At 43.7% G+C, this 16340-nt stretch overlaps 1 protein-coding gene across 5 annotated transcripts in view; it reads left to right on the forward strand.

Annotated features, from left to right (window-relative positions):
- Positions 1-29: 29 nt before the first annotated feature.
- The window catches only part of pla2r1 (phospholipase A2 receptor 1), a 48382-nt gene continuing 32071 nt past the window's right edge, over positions 30-16340 (forward strand). For 2 of the 5 annotated variants that reach the window (XR_006026715.1, XM_042080113.1), the window contains exons 1-14: positions 35-643; positions 6115-6498; positions 6744-6917; positions 7292-7456; positions 7754-7897; positions 8944-9096; positions 9621-9812; positions 10440-10597; positions 10837-10944; positions 12547-12659; positions 14008-14177; positions 14427-14635; positions 15632-15777; positions 15953-16046. Coding sequence is in view for 4 of the 5 variants with exons in the window: in XM_042080113.1 (XP_041936047.1) it covers positions 505-643; positions 6115-6498; positions 6744-6917; positions 7292-7456; positions 7754-7897; positions 8944-9096; positions 9621-9812; positions 10440-10597; positions 10837-10944; positions 12547-12659; positions 14008-14177; positions 14427-14635; positions 15632-15777; positions 15953-16046 (2349 nt within the window). In the remaining variant the exon portion in view is untranslated. Of the gene's footprint in view, positions 644-6114; positions 6499-6743; positions 6918-7291; positions 7457-7753; positions 7898-8943; positions 9097-9620; positions 9813-10439; positions 10598-10836; positions 10945-12546; positions 12660-14007; positions 14178-14426; positions 14636-15631; positions 15778-15952; positions 16047-16340 lie in introns of those variants that run through there. The other 3 variants (XM_042080115.1, XM_042080114.1, XM_042080116.1) reach the window with 3 other exon arrangements.

A 16340-nucleotide genomic window follows, 5' to 3' on the forward strand; every position in this document is an offset into this window, starting at 1 on the left:
GTTAACTCCTCAAAGAGGTTGGAGTTTAAAAGCGTATATTTTGCGACAGTGCATGCGCGAAGTCATACGCACGAAGTGGGCCGACGTTAATTAATACAATATAGATATTTAGATTAGAATTTAACACTGGTTGCATGTAATTGGTTTATTAAATCTCACTTCACCGGAGAGGTCTCGCCCATTTCAGAGTAACCGCCTTGACGCTCTTCCCGCTACCTAGGCTATATTGCTGCCGAACTTGGGCCCAAGGTTTGGTACTTTTGAGCATTTATTTGAATGCCTGTTTAGCAGCAGGACCAGACGAGCCCGCCCAGTCCACTCTCCGTCTGTCTGAGGGACAAGTAGGCCTACTCCACTTTCACTGCCCCGCTGAGAGCGACGTGACGTAGGGAAAACTGAAAAACTCGGCGTAAAGTAGCTGGTGAAAAACATCCATACGCCAGAGTTTGCCGAGACGCGAAATGCGTTACCTCGCTTCCGTGTCTATCATTCTCAGTTGTGGATATGCAAAAATACTTTTCACGTCGCAATGTTTGTACAGACGGGGCGCTTTTCGCTCTTTGTATTGTGCTGCTGAACAGCTCTGCTCGTGCCTCTGAGGACGATGAGGTTTTGGGGGAAAAACAACTTACGGAGCTGTACAGTAAGTTCATTCGGCCTGCATGAAACTCGAATGTAGCCTACTTTGTCTAAAACATGCCGTAACAAAACACAATGGATTGTCGGCGGTTTAACGCGCAATAGGCTAACCGACCCATGCAACTGAAAAAAAAAATAAATGTTCTCCTTTATGAGGTTGTTGGCCACAGTGATATGTAAAATACGTCAAAACAGATCGTTTAAACATCTGTGAGGAACATCTAAGCTACGATTCCGTTAGGAGTCTGCGCTCAAATGTTGCTGTCCGTAAACGTATGCGAACTGAACGTGAACCTTCGGTTTTGCCAACTTTGGAGTGAGCAGCCTTGCTACTCCACAGACCTCAGCTCGACTGCAACCAAAACTCAGCACCACGACAGTGTTGAGATTGCTTTTACCTTTTACTCATTGCATGTGAGAAATTAGATAGTAGGCTACACCACCTCCTTTCCAAGCACTGACAATGACCCTTTTTGCTGGGAGCCACACCATCATCAAGAGGTCATCTGGCACGTTGTATCACATGACATTCCACATTTTCACTAAATGAATAAACGAGTTTGGACACTGTAGTGCGCAACACAGTATCCTAATTTCGGGCACAGGACCGTGCTGTAAACTGCAGCGAACATTAAGCAGATCATAGGGTAGCTTACATTAGGCTCTATATTAAACACTCAACATAGCCTACAACCTCACACACTCCAGACCGGACAGCATCAGCACATAGTTTTTATCCAGCCACAGTCAGACAAATAAGCCTATGTAGCCTATGTCACTTGAACCAACACATATTCTCAAATGTTAAATGGACTTTTCTCTCTATGTATTATTCACTTTATCACTAAATGTTGAAGTTTTAAGCTTTGCACAAAATTTCCAATGTAGGTTACCTTGCTGTCTGTGCGTGTAGGCTACAAATGGCAAATTACTGTTTTGATCAAAACCATCAGCTGGAGTTTCTTTTGAGTTTTAGGGAATTGCATTGCGCAATAAATAGCGTAGAATAATAAAGCTGCATCAAATCAAAGTCACATAGGCAACATAAGTGCACACTCAGTTGAAAGCATAAGGGAAAGTTGGTGTCTGCTGCTGACACAGACATCCTCCTCTATAAACCTTTTCCTGTTAAGTCCCTGGATGGAGGCTCTGTACTTACCCAATCGCAAGACTGAGTTCTTCCCTTTCGAGGTCAGTCGAGGTAATGATAATGAAGAACTGACACAGAAACAGACCCACACCCACACACAACTACAGGTCAAAACTTGTCCTCCTGAGCTGTCGCGGGCAAATCATATGACCTCATCTATTTGACTTTGCAGTGAATCACATGTTTACAAGTGAAACAGGCTGAGAGAGAGAAGCACATATTCTGGAGGAACTATTTGGGAAAAAAGTGGATGCTCAACAAACCTAGTTTGACTTGTAGATTTCTGAGAAGCATCTCTACTCCCACATCAAATCAGGAATTGTTACTAAATAGCTCATTCTTTTTTTGTGGGGGGAACTGTGGGGGTTGGTGCTGTTAGACAGAGTTGGGACGTTGTGTAAATGTGAATTAAAACAGAATGTAATAATGTGCAAATCTGTTAAACTTATATTTAGTTGTAAATAGGACACAGACAACATATTGAATGTTCAAAATGACTAATTTGACTATTTCATGGAAAATATGTTCATTTTGAATTTGATACCAGCAACATGTTTCAAAAAAAGTTGGGACGGGTCGGGGATAACAAAATGCTGGAAAAGTTGTGTAATGATAAAAAACAAAAGGAGGAATGGTTCACAACTAATTAAGGTAACTGGCAACACAATTGGGTATTAAAAAAGAGCATCCCACAGAGGCAGGGTCTAGGGGTATTCATCACTCTGTGTAAACCTGTGTGCCATGATGAAACAATATAATTTGAATGCTTCTTAACATGTAATTGAGAAGTATTTGGGGAGTTCATCATCTACAGGACATACTATTATTAAAACATTCAGAGAATCCAGAGAAATCTTTGCAAACAAGGGAAAGAGCTGAAAAACACATTGGATGGCCATGGTCTTTTGGACCTCAGATGGCACTGCATCAACACCAGACCTGTTTCCAGACCTGTCATTGTATGGGCTCAGGAAAACCTTTGATAACCATTGTCTATGTGTGTAGTTTGATACTCAATTCAAAGACTGCAGCCAAAATTGTAACAGCCAAAATTGTATTGAGACATGATACAGAAAATGCTACTGTCTTGAGCTTGTTTAAAATAGAGGTAACATGGAAAAAGGTCCTGTGGTTAGACCAATCAAAATGTGCCATTCTTTTTGGAAATCATGGACTCATCTGGGCTAAAGAGTAAAGGGCCTATCCAAGCATCCAACCTTTCCAACTTGTTTTGGTCCTCAATTTGAAACCCAACATCTATGACAGCTATGATTTTGTTAAATGAAGAGGTGAAGCAGCACAGTGGTAAACTTTCCCTGTCCCAACTTTTTTTGAAACATGTTGCTGACATGAAATTCAAAATGATCATATGTTTTTCTAGCCTAGAAATCTAGACGCGCCCTAGTGGCAGCAAATGTAATTTGCCGCCAGGGTAGTCTAGCAACTCTCCGTTGGCTTGCGAGCTGGAAAAATTAAACTTCTATCAGGCCAATCACATCATGTATACTGTAGAGTCAGTGACGGTTCCAAGTGAATTCCCTGCTACTTGAAAACAAAGAAGATGGATGCTCTTGCTGATGAACAGCAAACTTTGAATCACGACTCGAGTCAAGCTTTTTTTAAATTGGCAAAAGTTTGATCAACTAGTCAACTAGCTCCGCTGGTGGGAAAATGCATGGGACTCATGAGTTGTATCGCTATCCTATTGCGTGCAGAGGAAATTTGAAAGACAACTGTTTATCCCGCCTCTTGGATTGAGCAGTGCCAATGAATAGTTCCAGACCCTACATCTTGATGTGGGTATGGCTCGTCAGGCTAATATTTTCCATGAAATAGTGAATATTTTAATTTAATTTGAATGTTGTCTATGTCCTTTTTGCTCCTAAATATGGGTTTACAAGACTTTACACAACATCCCGTCAGAGAATAGAAAAATAGTGCATATGATTCAGAGAGCATTGGAGAGGAAAAAGATGAGTGTCGTGTGTAAGTGCTTTGACCATATGGCATCAATATGGCATCCTGTCAGTATCACCAATTTATTAGCAAATAGCATGAATGTGAACTGAAATATATTATGTATATTTTTGTAAGCATTAGGAACTGTGTAAGGATACTCAGGGGCTTTGAGAATGAGCAGGGTGAGCAGAAGGTATGACTGTCCACTCAGACATGCAGGCATGTCATTTCAGGCATATGGCGAGAGCTCCATAGACACGTGTGTGCTTTGAAGTTGGCAGCTGTGTGTGTGTGTGTGTGTGTGTCTGTGTCTCGGCAGCTGTGTGTGTGTGTCTGTGTCTGTCTGTCTGTCTGCGTCTGAGTCAGTCTTTTTAACTTGCTTTGCCTTTTTTGTCAGCCTCTTCAGTTACCTGTGGTAGCTTTCTCTTCACTTCTCCCTTTCTGTCCCACTATTCTGTCGCAGACAGGCCAACAAAAGAGCCTCACTCCCCCTGCTTACTGAAATATTATGCTCCATTTTGCCACAGTGAAACTGGACACAGTGCTGCTATCTTTTTATCTGTCTTCTGTGCATCATTGTCCCCCTGCCCTCCAGCATCCCTGAATGGGTGGGTGATGTCTTGATAGGGTGCTGCTCTGTCATCGCTTTCCTCAGAGGAAACAGCTAGGAAGGGTTACCGTTTCTTTGTAGACCCCCCCCCCCCCCCCCCCCATCACCAATGGGGGTGGATGGGTGATTTTTTTTTCCCACAGCCAGAGTGGTCAGCTCAGGTGTCAGGTTTGTTTTCTAAGGCATAGCTCTTCACCTGTTCTGATGGCGAGGCGGCTGGCTTATCGGGTCAGTCTGATGGACTCCATAGAAGGGATAATACTATCCAGTCTGGCACCCATGTTAAAGGGGTTCTTTTGCATCTGTGAAGAAGATAAAGGTGTCTCCATCTTGGGATAGTTACTTCGCTCTCTCTCTCTCTCTCTCTCTCTCTCTCTCTCTCTCTGATATCTCTCTCAGATGCAAGTTCTGTGTCATGGATTGGAAGCATGCACTTAAAGGGCTCTATTTTAGCAATCGGAAATGCACGTTCTGAAATGGATGGTTTAAAGTGTGGCCTGTCCAAAAACGCTACCTTGATGGCTTAATAGGTTCGCCAGATGCCAGGCACATTGTTCAAAATGGTTGTTCTTATGTTTCTTAATCAGTCATTGGTGTGTTTTGGGCGTAACATCCTTTAAACCATTGGGAGTGACATCTGTCATTCCCTTTAAGAGCAGGCAGCACAACATCAGCACAACAACAGCATGGTATTTTATGAGTCAGTGCATATCACCGTGGTGTTATAGGGAACGACACAACAATACTACACTTACAAGGGGTAATTGAAAACATAGCCTGAAAATAGCACTTATAGCACTTTTATTCAATGACTGAATAAAAATCCTAAGGATATTCATCCTGCAGAGTTGTTGCCTGGGGCTCGCTAAGGGCTGCTTACATCTCCTGACAGTGCGTCTTCAAAATAGCTGTGCTTTATATGCACTTTCCACTTTTTTAGACCAGGTTTTTCTTGGTCAGTGGCGTTTTAAAATGATTTTTAATGGGTGTAAGATAGCGATTTTTGGATCATGCACCTGACCACACCTATTGTTTTAATTGACACACCCATGGGTGCAATATTCAGTTGTGTTGGAGCACATGGTGAAAAATTCATCACTGCCTTGGATGTAAGATAGGAACAAGCCTTGCATTGCGCTTGTTTATACTCTTTTGATCCCGTGAGGGAAATTTGGTCTCTGCATAAATCCCAATCCGTGAATTAGTGAAACACACTCAGCACACAGTGAGGTGAAGCACACACTAATCCTGACGCAGTGAGCTGCCTGCTACAGCGGTGCTCGGGGAGCAGTGAGGGGTTAGGTGCCTTGCTCAAGGGCACTTCAGCCGTGCCTACTGGTCGAAGTGCTAACCAGTAGGCCACGGCGGCCCCAACGCTTGGCGCCATGTTGCGAGTGGAAGATGTAGCCCATACAGTAGTGTTCAATGCTCAGTACTCTGTACAGTGTTCTTATCCAGTGATATGTTTTGTCTGTGTCTGTGTTTGTCTTTCTTACAATTATTTTGCTGCATTCTTTTACATTTCTTCAATGTTGTGGGCACCCACCCATTCAGTGAATTTAAGATGTTTACGCAATCAATGAGTAATAATGTTTTCATGACTCAGTATTTCAATAAATAAAATAATTCTCATGAACTTTCCTCTAAATGAGCAGCCCTACTTTATTGAAATGATCATGGTATCATAGCATCACCAAAACAGAGTCTGATCACTGAAAGCCTACAGTATGTTTGCGTGTGTGTTTCTCTATGGCAGGTAAAGGTGCGTTCATCCTGGAGAGCGTGCGGACGCAGCTCTGCGTGACGCTGAATGGCTCCACTGGCCTGGTGATGTCGGACTGCGAGCGGCCCACGCGGGCCATGCTGTGGAAGTGGGTCTCTCGGCACCGGCTCTTCAACCTGGGCAACAGCCGGTGCCTCGGCCTGAACACCAGCCGCATGGCGCAGCCCCTGGGGACGTTTGAGTGCGACGCATCCATCCGCACGCTGTGGTGGCGCTGCAGCAGGAACATGCTTTATGGCGCCTCACAGCTGAAGCTGGCTCTAGCGGGCAGCCGGCTGGTGGCCAAGAGGACCGAGTACCACGAGTGGCGGAGGTACTCCACATCCGGGGAGGGACCCTGTGCCTACCCATATGAGGGTGAGTGCAGATGGTGGTGCCAGGTAATCTCCACTGTCCCCTTCATGAACTGGAAACAAAGCACGCTGTACACACACACAGTTTGATTTGTCAAGTCTTATGACTTCAGTCCCCTCAGTTCTTTTCCTCGAGTCTTTCCCTGTTTGTTATCTCCTTCCCCTCCATATTCCCCTACATTTGTGTGTTTGTATGTTAGTGGGAGTGTTTGTGTATTTACATGTCTATGTGTTTATGTGTGCGTCCAGTGATTTACACTCTGCAGGGTAATGCCAATGGGATGCCCTGTGCGTTGCCCTTCAAGTACAACTACAAGTGGTACTCGGAGTGCACCAGCGAGGGCAGAGAGGACCAGCGCCTCTGGTGTGCCACTACCAGCCGCTACGACCAGGATGAGAAATGGGGCTTCTGTCCGAGCCCAGGTACACACACACATGTACACACACATGTACAGATGCACAAGCACAGGACCCACAGGTTTCATTCGTCTCTCTCTCTTTCTCTCTCTCTCTGTAATCTGTTTCAGGCTGGCAAACTATGGCCTTTATACCTGCTAACAGCTCAGCCCATACACTCTAGCACCACAGACACACTATTGCAATCACTCTAAATAACTGACATTTGACTGACACTGTACTTTATGTATATTGTTTATGTTTTTGAATAATTTTGGTGTAATGCTTGTACTTGTATACACATGCATGCATGCACGCATGCGCTCAAGCTCACACACACACACACACACACACACACACTCACACTCATAGCGGTCTTATCTTTCCTCTCCATGGCTCAGACACAGGCTGTGACTGGCTGTGGGAGAGCAATGAGGAGTTGCGTGCGTGCTACCAGTTTAACCTGCACACCTCAGTGAGCTGGAGTCAGGCGCACGCCTCCTGCAGAGCTCAGGGAGGACACCTGCTCAGCATCACCAGCCTGGCAGAGCGCAAGTACATCAGAGGTAAAGCGTGCGTGCGTGTGTGTAAAAACACTTAAAATAGCAAGAATAAAATAATTATATGATTAACATTTATAATGTAAATATTTATAACAGATATACTATGTATTTGATTTTTTGTTTATCTGTATAGGTAGGTGGTTAAACGTTCATATCTGTGCTATGTGTGCAATATCAATGTTTGTCTTAGGTGTATCATGTATGCTTTGGTTCATAGTCCTGTTGGTTTAATTTGTGTGTGTGTGTGTTTGTGTGTGTGTGTGTGTGTGTGTGTGTGTGTGACTGTTGCTTGCTTTCCAGACAGACTTGCTGATGTTGGGGTGATGGTCTGGACTGGACTGAACCATCTGGGCAAGGAAGGGGGGTGGCAGTGGTCTGATGGATCTCCCCTCACTCTGATTGACCTTTTCTCAAATCGACATGACCCCAGCAGATTTACAAGAGGTTACTTAGTCCTTCCTTATCTGCAGTCTGATTGAACTGAAGCACTAGTTCTTCTTGCACTTGCTACGTTGGTACCTGCCAGGAGTGGTAAGGTGACATAGTGGGAAAGGTGACATAGTGGGAAAGGCTCTGACCTACAGGTCGGGCTTCAAGTGATGTCACTACCTGTGGCTAATTGATTAAAAGAAACACCTGTTCTGGCATCTTCACACACCGTGAGGTCAGGCCCCCTGTGTGAGCTTAGTGTGTTCTGTAGTGTGTTCTGTGCGTATGTGAAGGAGAACTTGTGGCATTTGGACAGCTATTGCAAAACAGAAACGGTCCTTGAGCTGGCCATAGTTCGTATCTGGCGATAGAGAGCTATTGGCCAGGAAGTGGGACCAAACCAGTGGGTAAGTGAGGGTAAGGGGCACTGCTAAGCTCATGGACACACACACTTGCATCCACAGATGATTAGATTCAGCTTTATTGTCATTGTGCAGAGTACAAGTACAAAGACAACGAAATGCAGTTTGCGGCTAACCAAATGTGCAAAAAATCAGAAAAGTGCAATGTGATATAGAAAGTATAGACAGGTGTTGCATAGACAGGACAAGATATATAGTGCAGTGCAGTGTAGACAGTATATACAGTTGGTTTACAGGAGGAGGTTTAATAAAAATATGTGCAGTGTATTAGCAGTAACATTATAAGAGCAGAATAAATATGGCTATATAGTATGAACAACATGTACAACATGTGCAGTGCAGTAGCAGTGGCATTGTACGAGTAGTAAGAATAATATGGATATATGCAGTGTATTAACAGAATATATTATAAGAAAAACAGGATAAATATTGATATTCAGTATGGAATGTATAGACAGATAGGTTTAAGCACATATTCCCATCATGTAGTGTGAAGGAGGTTTGGATTAATGCTTAGGTTTTTTACTCCTCCATTTGTGTTCTTTAAGTTCCGGCCAAGGAATACTCTCTGGTACCACAGACTTGGCTTGTTTTGATTCCCACCATCACCTCTCCCGCATCTCTCCCTGTGTCCTGCAGCCGTGCCCTCGGCTCCTGTACCGTCCAGCCGCCAGTGCCGCGTGTGTAGCTATGCCTCGGGCAAGGAGCAGTGGCGGAGCATGTCATGCGAGTCAGCTCTGTACTACGTCTGCAAGAAGACCCCCAACAATACCCGCCGGGCTGAACCGCTAGGTAGGAGAGCTCCTTAACACTGCAGCACTGGTGTTGTCTGTAAAGCACCTCCACTATGTCTGTTTGCCATGTCTGTGATAGACAGTCAATGTCCAAAATGGGATCTATTCATAATCTGAATTCCATCATAAGTACCGGTAAATGCCTGGAATTGGGTATGACATTTTTACTTCTTATTTCTATAGTTCTTAGCAGATGCTTTTATCCTGTTTGGTGGTCCCATTTTAGAAAAAAGCCCTGTCTATATGGAGGTTTTGGTGAATATTTGGATAGTAGGTGAATCTCTGTGCTGAAACAACAACAACAACAACAAGACGTTACATTTATATAGCGCTTTTCTCGACACTAAAGCGCTTCACAGGAAAAGAGGAACCTCACTGACCACCACCAATGATTCAGTCACCATTTGATTGTAGCTCTGAACATGTGTAGACATACACTTGTATACACATGTGAATGCACAGATAGGAGAGGCTAAATCGATGTGTGTGTATTGGGGGTTAAAATGTGTGTCTGTATGGCAGAACACTGGCAGTACCGGGCCACAGTGTGCCCCACCAATGACTGGGTGGCCCACAACCGCTTCTGCTACAGGGTCCTGGAGGAGCACCGGAGCTGGGACAACTCTAGCAGCGCGTGCCACTCCCACAGTGCTGAGCCTGTCAGCGTGCAGTCACTCTCCCAGCTGGAGCTGCTTCGCAGCCTTCTCAACAATGGTCAGTACACAGAAACAAAGTCAAGTATAGTAAAGCCTTCTCACCAATGACCAGTACATACACAGACAAAGTAAAGTATGGTAAAGCCATACCAAAGGTCATTACACATAGGCCCTCGTTTATGAAATGTGCGTACGACATAAAGCAGGCGTTAGGACAGGCGTACGTACGTTAATTAGTAAGCGTGACTACGCTTGAAACTGAAATTGGAGTGATACGAAAGTTTCATAAATCACATGTGAGCCCCGTCGTAAGATGATTTTTGCACTCAACTTAATTAATGGTCAGTATATGCACATACAAAATAAGAGATAATGTATTGTCCACCGGACACAAAGTGGAGGCTACTTGCGAAAACATTCATGTTGACGGAATTTTCTGCAGAGCCAGATGGTAAAGTACAGTAAAGCCTTCTAACTAATGGTCAGTGTGCATAGAGACAAAGTACAACCTGCTCATCAACAGTCAGTATTTAAACAGTGCATACACCCACAAAATAGAGTAAGTCTGCTTACCAACGTTCTATTTATGTACAGACAAAGTAAAGTAAAGTAAATGAGTGGGACACTTTTCTCTAAAGCAACAGGGGTTGTGTGTTTGTGTGTGTGTTCTGTGTGGTGTGGACAGTGTCGGCCCCAGCAGTGTGGATTGGGCTGGTCAAGTCAGCGGCAGCATCATCTGTAGAGTGGTCAGATGGCTCACCTGTTTCCATGACAGTCTGGCACCAAGACGAAAGGTTCCCAGTGGCCCCCAACACTCGTGTGTGTGGCAAAACCAACCCTCAGGTACACACAAGCCCCCACACACACTCAAATGTCTGTGATCTATAAATGCAGTATATTTTATTATATACTAAAATGTGTCATATTGATTACAATTACAAGTACAGGTACAGGTATAGGTACATGTATAATTATACAAGTATAGGTAACGTGTAATTGGTTAGCAGTGTATATTTTATTTGTGTGTGTGTGTGTGTGTGTGTGTGTGTGTGTGTGTGTGTGTGTGTGTGTGTGTGTGATAGGGGGACTGGCTGTTGGGAGATTGTGCTGAGAAGCTGCCGGTGGTTTGCAGAACCTCAGGCCTTGTGCCACTGCATCCATCAGGGGAGTGGGATGAGGGCTGCCCAGAGGTGAGACACCTGTACACACACACCCTGTCACTGAGTGAAGAAGTCATTATTTTAGGGCTGATAATTTTGCTCATGTAATCCCATGGCACATGCTAATTTATGTTTAAATGATCAGCATGACCGATGAAAGGGAATCTGGAATAAGATTGGCTTACTAGTAAAATAAAATCAAACTGCCAAGACTGGGTTAGGTAAAGAACACCAAATGAAACTTCTAACACAACAAGCAAGGTGCAAAGACTTAATGTAAATGATTCAGTGAGTAATTATTGTGCAATATACTGTTGAAGTAAGCCAATTTATTTTAAGTGGTCTGTGAGTTTAAATTTTTTTTTTTTGGTCTGAAAAATATTTAGAAGCACTGTTCTAGATCATAACAATTACTACTAGTGTTACTAATTACTCAACCCAGTCACTGCCTTTGTCTATAAGTTCGCAAACACCGCTATCACCACTTGTAACTGTGTGTGTGTGCGCTTGTGTGTATGCGTGCATGTGCATGAGTCTATTCACACACTTGATTACTCACCAAAATGGTTAGCGTAGCGTCTGACATTTTTTTGTTCTTTTCACTCGGAAGGGACCCTCTTTGTTTCGTGCTGGCCCGAGAGAAAGGTCCTGACATAGCTGGAAAGAATGCCTGTCCTACTCTCTCTCTCTCACTCACACACACACACACACACACACACACACACACACACAATTACTGAATGCTCACAGCAGGGCCTTTATCACACAACCAGTGTCATAAATTCCACAGTCCTTTGTTGAAGACAGACAGACAGTCAGTCAGACAGACACATACACACTCTGTCTGTCTTCCACACATGCACTGAGCTCCATGCCCCTGTGTGTATTTATTTTTATGTGTAGGCCTACTAGTTTTTGGCAGAGAGCGACATATTTGCATGTTATGTGTGTACATCTGTGTGAAGATGGTGCTACATGACTTTAAAGTTATGTGGTTTTCCATCTTTGTGTGTGAGTGTAGGCTTGAAAAGTGTCAGATGTCGTATTCAACCCAGTGACAAATTAATGCCACATGTGAAAACATCACCATGGCAATGTGAGACCCATCTTAAACTTTGCCCCCCTTCCTACCATCCAGATGGCCAGTTGGTTAGACCCCTGTGTGTTTGTAGAGTAGGGGAGAGAGTGTGTGTGTGTGAATGTATGTGAATGTATGTGTATTTGTGTGTGTGATCTAGGCTCCCTGTTCAAGAGAGGGTGTTTAGATGACCTCCAGGGTTTATGTGTTTGTGTCCGTTAGGGTGTTTGAATGTCATTTCAAAGGAAATTCACATGCATTCAGTCATTCCGTTCATTAGATACACATCCTCACATACTTGCAAATGTAAATATACACATGCACACACACACACATACAGAGCGTTGAGGCCAAAGTGCTAAACCTTGTGAAATTAGGTGAAATTAGTGCTAGCATGAAAGTCGCAACGTGTGTGTGTGTGCCTGTGTACATGGGTGTGTATTGTGTTTGTTTTGTAATTGTTTTCATGCACATTATTTCTGATCATTTTAACAAGTGTCTTTGTAGCATTCAAAGATGTTGTAATGTTTTTTTTTTGCTTTGCTTGACTGCAGGGTTGGAAGCGCAAAGGCCATAACTGCTACCGGCTGACTGACAAGGAGCAGACGTTTGAGGATGCCATGAAGGGCTATTACTGCAAGGCCCCTCTGGCCACTGTGGAGGATAGGTCAGTCAGAAACCTCCAGAGTCCTGCAGATCTTTTAAAGTGAAGATGTAGAGGTATAAAGTTATGTAAAGGTGAATTAAAGGTACTCTAAGTTATGTTACGCGGTTTCTAAGCTAAAACATTTTTTTCACATACAGCAAACATCTGCGGTAACACTTTACTTGATGGCTGAGTTCATAACACATTCATAGCAGCTGTCATAAACTGCACATAAAGCATTCATGACTGTTTCATGAGACATGACTCAACATTCATACCAAACCTTTTATGAATGTGGAAGACAGAACGATAACAAGTTGTCAAAATAAAAGTCCAACAATCACAAAGCAGCATTGCCGTTTTTCTCTCCAGCCTTTGTAAATATTTCATGAATATCTTATGAAGTCTACATTGAATGTCACTTTACTATACAAGTTGTTAAGTATTCATAATCACTGAATTTAACACTGGGAGGTAAACTAGCCTACATTCAGCTGACCCGTATTTGTGTAACCTGGAACGGTTGGACATTCCCAGTAGCAAAAGATGAGAAATCATCTGCAAAGGTATCATAAAACAAATACATTTTTATGAAACAAAAATTATTTGCTTGACCATGTTCTGTCTTTTTGGCACTGGAGTAGCCCATTGACTCAGATGTGACGTGATCAGGTAAGAGGTTTGGAACAAAAACGGCAATGCTGCTTTGCAATTGTTGGACTTTTATTTTGACACATTTTTGTCGTTCTGTCTTCCACATTCATGAACGGTTTGGTATGAATGTTGAGTCATGACTCATGAAACAGTCTTGAATGCTTTATGTGCAGTTTATGACAGCTGCTATGAATGTGCCTGTAACTAACTGCCTGTCCCCCCGAATACACTGTAAAAAAAACGCAGTCTCTGTGGACAGCCCAGGCTCCAAAAACAGCCTGGTCCAGCCTGGACAATGAAACATAACAAACTGTTCCAGCCAATTACTGACAAGATACGCGCTCATGTCAGTTTCAATTGTAAAGAGGGAGGTGGAGGGAGAGGCGACTTAGCTCTCTGTTTTGAGATGAAATTACGTTACCCAACCGTGCTTAGAGAACCTTTAAGACGATGGCAGTGATGATAAAAACAAATACATTTCTACATGGTCATTCTAGTATTTGTTCATGGTGACCACTGACCATGAAATATCTGAACTTCTTTCTTCACACCACCCTTTTGTCCATTCCTCTGGTCACTGGTTTGCAGACTGCTGCATCTCTCCCCCACATTTGTTTTACTTCCACATTTCAGTGGCTCAGGGCTGAGGAGAGATGTTGAGTACATCAGCAGTCCATTTCACTTGTTCGTTGACTGGTTGGCTCTGGTTTGTCAGGTTTGAACAGGCCTTCCTAAACAGTCTGCTGGAGAACTCCGGTGCGTCTGAGGGCCAGTTCTACTGGACAGCCCTGCAGGACATGAACCAAACCCGGGAGTACAGCTGGCTCCATCCAAACGGCTCCAAGCTGCCACTCAGTTATACCAACTGGAACCACCACCAACCAGGTGTGCGTGTGTGTGTGTGTGTGTGTGTGTGTGTGTGTTTATGTGTTTGTACTAGAGATACGTTTGTATGGGTGACACATTGACCTTTTAAACTTTTCCTCACATAATGCATACTGCAGTGTTTTCTCTTTTTCTCTTCCCCTCTCCTTTGTGCATCTCCATCTCTTGTCTCTGTCTCTGTATGTGTGTACATCTGTCTGTCTGTCTTTACACTGCCCCCTTTCTCTCTCTCACCCTCCGTCTCTGTAGTGAGTGATGGAGGCTGTGTGGCGATGTCTGGAGGTGTAGCGCTGGGTCACTGGGAGGTGAAAGACTGCAAATCCCAGAAGGCTTTATCTGTGTGCAAACAGAGCGTGAGTGGCTATGAGGACCTGCACCTACCTCTGCCCCATATAGACCTGTTTGCGCCCTGTCCAGATGGATGGGAGACCGGTCCTCATCTGCTCGTCTGCTTCAAGGTCAGATTCCTGCCTCTTTTAAGGCCTCTCTCTATGTGTTTATGTGTTTGTTTTTCTCTCTCTTTTTCTCCTTCTCTGCCCCTCATGTCATCTGTACTGCACACGCTCTGTTACATGACCCAGAATCTCACCTCATGTCTCTGTTTATCTTCCATTTCTTCTACTCTTTGTTTTCAGCTTCTCTCCCTACTGTATCTCACCACAAACCAGTCATATCTTTTTTTATACTTTTCATTGTCTTTATCGTAGCCATCAGATAGATGTCATGGACTTCCCTGGAACTCCGGTGTTTTTCCCCACTTTGCACACTTCATCACTTTAACATCTGCTGTGTCTGTGTGAATGGGTGTACTATTTGGTTTATCACAGCCCTTAGCAACCCAGTGCTAACCAACCGGTCTGCCTCTGGCCAGATAACATGCACCGGCCTGCCTCAGTAGGCCGCTGTGGTTCGGTGAGAGTTCAGGAATTTCCCATATTTATCTGCTTTAGGGAGCTCTCTTCAAGAGTTAAAAGTGAGTTGAAAAGTGAGTTCAAATGTCTAACTTACTCAAGGAGTGCTCTTCAACGGTTAAAAGCCCTTTGTCTTTCTCGATGGCTGTTCCATTGGTGCAGGCATACCTGCCATGCCTGCATACAGCAAAAGCCTGAATGATTTAGCTCAGTAACATAGTACAAACACAAACAAACATTGCACCCACAACTTTCTGTCAAATATAAACCATGCATATTCACTAGCGCAATATGACCTACAGCAAACATTAGATAGTTATGTAGATTTCACTAAATCAACATCTTCCACCTATTTAATGGTCATTGTGAGTATTCTATAAGGAATTTCTGTATATATTTTTCACCATTTTACAAAAACAACCACAACCTGACATAAGCTCAAATGACATTCTAAAATCCTTGCTGAATTGAGTGTATGATGCACAAAATATAAAAGCATATTGTATGACTGAACTGAACTGCTGGTGTGTGATTGGTGCTCAGGTGTTTCACAGTGAGAAGGTGCTGATGAAGAGATCTTGGGCAGAGGCGGACGTCTTCTGCAAGGGGCTGGGGGCCAACCTGGCCAGTTTCCTGCACTATGAGGAGGAGACCTTCCTGAAGAGAACCATTGCAAACATGTTTGATGGGTTAGTGGGGGCGCTTAGGCTGCATAATAAATTGCATAAGGCTGCATAATAAACTGTAAAGATGAGCATAACCTTAAGCAATTGAAAAGGTCACAATGTATATGTAATGTCTATTTTATTTAGTTATTTCTGTGCAATGTCTATTTTACTTCTTCATTCTTCTCTTCTCTTTCAGAACAGGTCAGGGTTCTGGAAGATGGTTCTGGGTGGGTTTCACCAGGAGAGACCCCAAATCTGCAGGGTCCTGGGAGTGGTCCGACGGCACACCGGTAACTTCATACATACACCCCTTGGCAGGACACACCAATAGGCTCTAAGGCAGGGAGCACACTGACAATACTGAAGCGCTAGTGATGAGCTCAATTATCTACAATGGAAAACAAATGCCCCGTCCCTATAAAGAATTGTACTGCTTTGATTGAACAGAATGACTGAAATGTTCCTTAGACACATTAAATTGACATTGATGAGTTGTGCTTTACGGTCAGGAAGTTGAACCGAGTTCAGTGTTCAGTTCCCTTGTCCCTAATCTACCGTTGTGATGGCGAACCATAGGCAAAATC

This window comes from Alosa sapidissima, chromosome 23 (assembly GCF_018492685.1).
Source record: "Alosa sapidissima isolate fAloSap1 chromosome 23, fAloSap1.pri, whole genome shotgun sequence".
Classification (NCBI taxonomy): domain Eukaryota; kingdom Metazoa; phylum Chordata; class Actinopteri; order Clupeiformes; family Clupeidae; genus Alosa; species Alosa sapidissima.